Consider the following 7752-nt stretch of genomic DNA (forward strand, 5'->3'; position numbering starts at 1 on the left):
AAAATTGTTAATAAACTAAAAGGGTATCCTTTTATTTATTTATTTTTTAATAACTCAGGTATCTAAGTTTCACTCGACTAATGTTAAAGGTAGGTGATTTCTCTCGGTTCACCTCTCTAGGTTCACCTATCAAGTAAATTTGAATAAGGCTGTAAACTAGTTAAGCTTAGTCAAACTTTGTGGTATTCAAGATTATTTGATAAAGTAACCAAGTCAAGCCTAAAATCAACCAAGTCGTTGAAATAATTGTTTGCCTGACTTGATTTTTTTTATGAGCTTGAGTTTCGTTCAAGTTTGACTTAAGTTTGATTCCTTTAAATGTTACTAAGCTCTCATTTCAAACTTATTTGATTGTTTAAAACTTTTACATTTTAATCTTGTTTGATTGATTATTAAGTTTGATTGTTTAAAATTTTTACATTTTAATCTTATTTGATTGATTATTAAGTTTGATAATACAAACTCATTTGTTTATTTTGAAAGTTTATTTTTTTTTATTGACTATGTTGATAAGAGTTTTATTGATGAATATGATTCATAAATATTGTTTGTATAAGTTATTAACAGAATCACAGTCGTCCCTTCGTGGTGGTGCGGTGATTGAAACATGGGGTGTTGCCACCGTTTGAGCATGTCCTCCCCTATGTCTTATCCACTTGTACCAATAGCTAGTAGCCCTAGTGATTTACCTCCTTCGGCTAAGATGATGATTTTACTTTTTTGCTCCAATGAATATTGTTTATGAATATTATGTACAAATATTAACGAATTGAATGTATGTGGATTCAAATTTGTTATTTAAATTTTATTTAGTTAATTAATTTTATATTGAATGAATATAAATAAAATTTTAATTAATTAAATATCAAATTTATTTATGAACCTTAAGGTTATTTATAATTTTAAATTCAGTGCGTAACCTATAGAAATCGATCAATAGAATATTCATTCAATTATAAAAAAGTATCTTTTATAATTCAATAAAAAATTGCCATATTTTTCCTAAATATGAATTATAAAAGAGTGGAACCGAGCATCTGTTAATCATCCACCTTCTATCTTTGAGTTACTTCTTTGGTACTCCGGTCGTAGCAGCCAATAATAGCTACCCCACGCTTCGACCGTCCTATGGCCAGGAGGCTTTCTTGTGGGCCCCACTCAAATGAAAACCACTAGTTTTCGGGTATCTCTCGGTGAGACTTGTTTTGTTTCAGAACAATCCCGGATTTATTTTTCCCGCAAAAAGGAAAACGTGTCGTTCGATTTCCTTTTTGCTTTTTTTTTTTTAATTCTTTGGCTGAGAACGAAGCCCTCAGAGATCGGAGCCGCTCCACCACCTCGATAAATTCTAACCCTAGCACTCGACGGAAGCGGAAGCGGCGGCGGCGGCGGCGGCGGCGATGATGAGATCGCCGAAGCCTGCGCCGGATGAGGACATCCACCACCGCATAGCTGTTGGCACGGCGGGGCGTCGGAAGGGCACCGTTAACCGGGCGTGGTTGGTGGTGTCGGACTCCGGAAGGTCGTACCATGAGGAGGTCGGGAAATATTCCATTATGCGGCGGACGGGCCTACCTGGCCGCGATCTGCGCGTCCTCGATCCCCTCCTCTCTTACCCGTCTACCATCCTTGGCCGAGAACGCGCCATCGTCATCAATCTGGAGCACATTAAGGCCATCATAACCGCCACCGAGGTGCTCGTGCCCAACTCGAAGGATCCCATGGTTGCCCCTTTTGTCCAGGACCTGCAGTCCCGAGTCTTCAGTTCTTATGGCGCTCCTCAGCAGGAGGTGTTTGACTCTTCTTTTATATGTCAATCTGTTGACCCTACTCTGACGGTTCTTGGAAGCAAAAATAGAAATCTGTCTAGGATTTATACCTATGCTTGAATGATTCGATTCGGTTTTGTAGTAATTACTTTTCCGGTTACCTATTTGATTTTATTCTTCAATAATCGTTGGATTACCATATCACTTAACTATGATTATTGATTTCTTTAGGTTCGTCTAGTGCATAAACTTCTCAAAGGTGGATTTTTAAACTTGCTAATTCTGAATTGTTAAGTACTTTTATTCTTGAGCTATATGTGGTTGGTCTTGGATTTATAAATCTGACCGTGATCATTGTTATCTTTATATATAGGCTGGTGAGGGTAGTGACATAGATGGGGACGCTATGGGTAAGGCATCACCATACTCTCCTTCGCTTCCTGTTAACGGTGTTGCATCCAGACACGGAGTTGATGCATCTAAACAAAATGGTTCTCCTGTTAGTGGTTTACCAGAAGGCAGCCCTGAGCTTGGGTTAGATGTACCAGTTGATGGGAGGATCAACGTGGTACCTTTTGAGTTCAGAGCTCTTGAAGTCTGTCTTGAGTCTGCTTGCAGGTGCCTTGAATCAGAGGTTTGATTCTTGCAATGCAATCTTATGATAATTTTTTCTGTCATATATTTTTGTCTAGAGTTTTTTTTTTCTAAACACACAAAATAACATTGTAGAAATGAAGTTCTTGGAGGTCTTCATGTGGTATTAAAACAATGGCAACTGTATTTTTTTTGCAGTTTTTTCTTTTCAAGATTCTCCAAGAACTTCACTTTTTGGGATAAATTTTGTGATTTTTCATTGTTCACTTTTTATGCTTCAGAAAAAATCGATTCAATATTTGTTATTTTTCTTTAAGGTTTGTGGAACTCGCCAATATTAATAAGACATGAAAATGATAAGATACAAACCAAAAACAACAGCAACATGGCATGCCTTCTCTTATGCATTTCCGCTCCAAACATCTGAAGGGTGAATTTTTGGTTGTCACCATGGATTCAATTGGATTTAAAAGGAAGATGCTGGAGATAGTAGTTGCAATATGATTATGATAACTGCTAAATAGTATGCAAAAAGGAAGTAGATTCAGTTTTATTACCTATATTGGTATGTGCTTCATACTTGAGAAACTGTTTTGCATCGTACGTCACATGAGCCATGTACCATGTCAATTTCATTCATTATGCCTTTGTTCTTTTACTTTTCTCTTAATTTTTCCCATATTCTTTTCTTTGCTGATCCATGTTTTTTCTTGACTAAATGGCTGCTTCCTGATGCATTTTATGTTTTCATATATCTCATGTTGTTTAGCTAATATTTTCTATCATGGTGTAAACATGACTACTTCCCTACTCATATTATCCAGACTAGTGTCTAATTCATTTACATTTTTGTTATTTGCCTACTAGGCTACTACTTAAGCAGATTACTGGGTTAATTTTTCTCAGAATACCTTTTTTCTTTTTCTTTCCTCTTGATCTTTCCTATTATCTCCTGGTTGGCTGATACATGTCTTTCCTTGCAGTAAATGCCTGCATTCTGATTCTTTATGTTGTCTGTATCTCCTTTTAGTTTAGCTGATGTTCTTTCTTGTGGAATAAAGATGCCAGCTTCCTGACTTACATTTGCTGAATTATTTGCCTATTACTAAGATTGTTTGTCTTTACTAACATGTTTGTGTTCTTATTTCTAGTTATCATTTTAGACATTCACCTTTCCCTTGTTTGGTCTGCTAAGGCTTGCTAAATTTTATTTCATAAGAAGCTATTCTTATTTTGTCTCTTCATGGAAAACATCTTGTTCAATTTCTTTTAATTATATCTTCAGTACAAGTGCATCATCTTAGATGATATAATTCATTGAAGTGTGTTGTCAATGTTCTGACTAGTCAGGCACTGGTTCTTGCAAGAATTTTCCCATAGGAAGTATATTTATACCTTCAATAGTGAGTTCAATTTAGATGTTATACTATTTTACTGTCATATTGATAGAATGTTTCAATTATTCATCATACGGATGCTCTTTTGGCTTTTATTCAGACACTAACCTTGGAAAAAGAAGCTTATCCAGCCTTAGATGAACTGACTTCAAAAATTAGTACTCTTAATCTTGAGCGTGTCAGACAAATCAAGAGTCGCTTGGTGGCATTATCAGGGCGTGTGCAGAAGGTAATGTATAACTATATTACTTGAAGTTAATAAAGATACATGTTACATTCTTACTGCCAATATGCAGCAAATTTTGTTTTTTGAGATGTATAGTTCAATACTACTTTCTTGATGCTATCAATTTTACCACCTTTCCTATGGTTTTAGATGTTAAGCATGGATTCTTAGTTCTTTTGTTTTCTTGTGAAGCATTGAACATTTTTCATTCCTTTTGGATTTTAATTATGTTTACTATGTACTTTACATGCAGGTCAGAGACGAACTGGAACATTTACTTGACGATGACATGGACATGGCTGAGATGTATCTTACGGATAAACTTACTCATCAGCGAGCTGGTGAATCTTCCTCGAGGATTAACTTGGAGAATGATGCATCTGAGCAGGAAGATGGGTGAGTGATCGTTAGGTTTTTAGAAGACAGCAAATAGAATGAAAATTATAGAATAAACTATTTCAACATATCAAGACACTTTTCATAATTGATGAGTTCGTCAAAGTACTAATTTCATTGCCCTTTTTTTTCTTCTGACATATATTGAATCCGTAGAAATTGCTGATATTATGCCGCACACTTTACACCGCACATCCTGTCAGCACCTAATATAATTTTTTTTTAGACTTAATACTATACCCTAACCCCTAAATTCTAAAGCCAAAACCATAAATGGCTAAACCCGAAGATTAACAAAAAGGAAAAAAAATGTTGTACACCACACAGGCGCCAACTGCGTGGTGCACAGCATTTTCGTGTGTGTGTGTGTGTGTGTGTGCATTTAAAATCAAATGATGGTGTTTTGAAACCAGTGTACAAAAGTATTGAGTTGTATTTTTTTTCGTATATTAAATTTTCTTCATTTCTGCATGAATTAAATAATTGTGTCTGATGGATATATTCCATTTTATGGGTTCTAAACCTATTATCTTGTAGTAATTCATCTTTTGAACGTAGTTTGGTTGCTACTTAGCACTATCGGTTTTTATTTATATTGGATTACTAAGCAGTGCAGCTCAACAAATAACCAACTGCAAACTGCCTAAAATAGTTGACTATGTTCAAATGTGTAGATTTGACTGGTCTTATAAGACTGCGGTATTGAATTTTAGCTTATTTTATTTTTTGAAATTTCTTATGAAAACCATTTAAGATAATTAAGTGCTTTACATGAAATTTTGCATGTTAAGGGATGATGAATTGGGAGTTGAAACAGAAAGCAGTCAAGAAAGCTTAGGAGTCTTAAAGCCCAATATTGAGGAGCTGGAGATGCTTTTGGAGGCTTACTTTGTGCAGATTGATGGCACTCTTAACAAGCTCTCTCATGTATGTTTATGCATTTTCACTGCCAACTGTCAAGCTTTGCTATCTTTTATTTATTATCTATCACCAATATTAAAGCCGGAAACCTCTGAGCACATATTTTTAAGAAATTGTTTATTACTTGAGAAAATTCATGATGCGCATGTAATCATGAACACAGACAGAATCGTTACTACTATCAAGGAAAATATCTGTAATCATAACTAAATGAGTCTAGTAATTTGGAATAGTTGGTCACTTTGGTGGAGTTTCTCTTTCCATCATTAGTCAAGGAAGCCAGTCAGCTTGTGGCTCTCTTTGCCTAAAACCTGAAGAATCCCACTAGCTACAACCTATACTAAGCTCAGTATTTGTAATCTGACTCATCACCTTTTGGCTTACACTAAGCATAACCTTCATGGCCTAACTCAGCTGACCTTGCTTCATCCCCCAATTATGTGCCTCTATCCCCTACATTATTCCTCTTTTATCAATGTGGAACTAGATGAAGCTAATCATCTTGTGAGATGTTGCTTGCTATAAGACATGTTTAGAATTGGTTGTCTTATTGTATAATCTCTATCTAAAGGTAAATTCTTTGTTTATTAGGTATGTTCATGGTTAATTCCAATTTTCTCATTTCTTTTCTTTTTCCTCCACAAGACTGACGTGCCTATTTATTCTCTTGGGATGCATGAAGTTGAGGGAGTATGTTGACGACACAGAGGACTACATCAACATTATGCTGGATGAGAAGCAAAATCAACTGCTGCAAATGGGAGTCATGCTGAGCACTGCCACTGTGGTGACCACTGCTGGTGTGGTGGTTGTAGGTCTATTTGGTATGAACATTGGCATTGACTTATACAGCGCTCCCTACCACAAATTCTGGGAAACAACCTGGGGCACTGTTGTCGGCTGTGTGATTCTCTATATTTTAGCGATTGCATTCGGTAAGAGGAGCGGGTTGCTTCAGTGACAGGCATTTCCCTGTAGATTCCTGTAAAATGAATGGAAGGAACCTATCAGTTTCATATTCGATCCGAACTCAACTCAGCTAACTGAGAGGGAGCTCTGTGAAAGTGCTTCCGAGTTCATTCCAAGTCCACGGTACCGTATAACATCTATTCTTTTGGGTTGCCCTTGTAGCTTCTCTGGAGAATGTTAATAAAGGTGTTGATAGTGTGCTTTAACTACTTATTTGTTATCAAATAAAAGACGGACTTGGGAATTCTATGGCATTGCTAAACTTTTTATCAATAAGAAAGGGTTATTTTTATCGTCGAGTTCTTTTATTTTTAAAGATATGATATTTAACTCTAACTTTAAGAGGATGTCGTATCACAGTATGTTTTTAGGATGTTGGTAAAAGATGACTGTCTGATCTCAGTATTTTTATCAATTTATTTTAGGGTCAAGGTAAATTATATATAATTATAAGCTCTTGGAATAGTAATTAGTAAATTATATATGATTATTAGTTCTTGGATAATAATTAGTGTATGAGAGGTATTTATCTTGGATATGTCGAGATTTAAATTCTAGATCTCAAGTTGACAAGATTTTATTTACTAACCATTAGATTATCCTGAAGGGACTAGCATGTTTAATACATTGGTAAAGGATGATTGTGCTCATCCTTAGTTTTCCTATTAATTTGTTTTAAGATCTAACACAGAGGTAAATCATGAATGAGATATTTATTTCGGGACTAGCATGTTTAATACATGTTATTTGGATATAGCGGTGTGAAGTGTTCACGATACGGATTGATGGGATGGCGTGGGTTTTGAACTCTTTTCCCCATTTTCCATTTTATTTGCAAATAAAAGAAAACATGTTTATGATACGTTCGAAAGAGAACAAAATTTCAAGAATTTAGGTGGCTTTTTTTAAATAAGAAGTGAATGCATTCTAATTGTTTGTGTGTGTCCATGTGTGCTTTGTTTTTTAAAACATGAACTCTCATCTTTTTAGTACATGATAAAAATTATTTTTTTTTAAAAAAAAAAAGGTATTTTCAAAGTTTAAAACTATATCATTTTGTTGGATTCATAAAAGTAAAAACTTATCTGTTTAGAAAAATAAATAAATATCAATTACGCTACTAGTGTCTCAAATACTTTTCTACATCCTCACTTCAGTCTATCTTACCTTTCCAAATCTAAATATATCGTTTCTCAAGGAATTTGACCCTTGAATCTAATATTTTAATACAATCAATCGTGAACTTCCCACGAACACATCTATTGGTAATTGATAATGTTTCAAAATATAAGTCCGAAGAGGGAACTTGATCATCGACATTATTAGCTTTAAATTACTAAACTTAATATATATATATATATATATATATATATATATATATATATATATATATATATATATATATATATATATATATATATATATATATAATATATATATACACAGGCTCCATGATATAACATAACAAGACAATACAAGA

At 34.6% G+C, this 7752-nt stretch overlaps 1 protein-coding gene across 2 annotated transcripts; it reads left to right on the forward strand.

Annotated features, from left to right (window-relative positions):
• Positions 1-1244: 1244 nt before the first annotated feature.
• LOC122046970 (magnesium transporter MRS2-F-like) lies at positions 1245-6571 on the forward strand. Of its 2 annotated transcripts, none has more exons than XM_042607955.1 (6): positions 1245-1790; positions 2143-2403; positions 3861-3989; positions 4240-4382; positions 5174-5309; positions 5949-6571. In XM_042607955.1, exons 1-6 carry the CDS (start codon positions 1401-1403, stop codon positions 6000-6002), a joined length of 1113 nt encoding a protein of 370 aa, XP_042463889.1. In that variant the 5' UTR covers positions 1245-1400; the 3' UTR covers positions 6003-6571. The 2 variants fall into 2 exon arrangements, with proteins under 2 accessions (XP_042463889.1, XP_042463888.1); XM_042607954.1 differs by having other exon boundaries at positions 1250-1790; positions 5986-6571.
• The last annotated feature ends 1181 nt before the right edge of the window (positions 6572-7752 follow it).

Source organism: Zingiber officinale, chromosome 2B (genome assembly GCF_018446385.1).
Source record: "Zingiber officinale cultivar Zhangliang chromosome 2B, Zo_v1.1, whole genome shotgun sequence".
Lineage (NCBI taxonomy): Eukaryota > Viridiplantae > Streptophyta > Magnoliopsida > Zingiberales > Zingiberaceae > Zingiber > Zingiber officinale.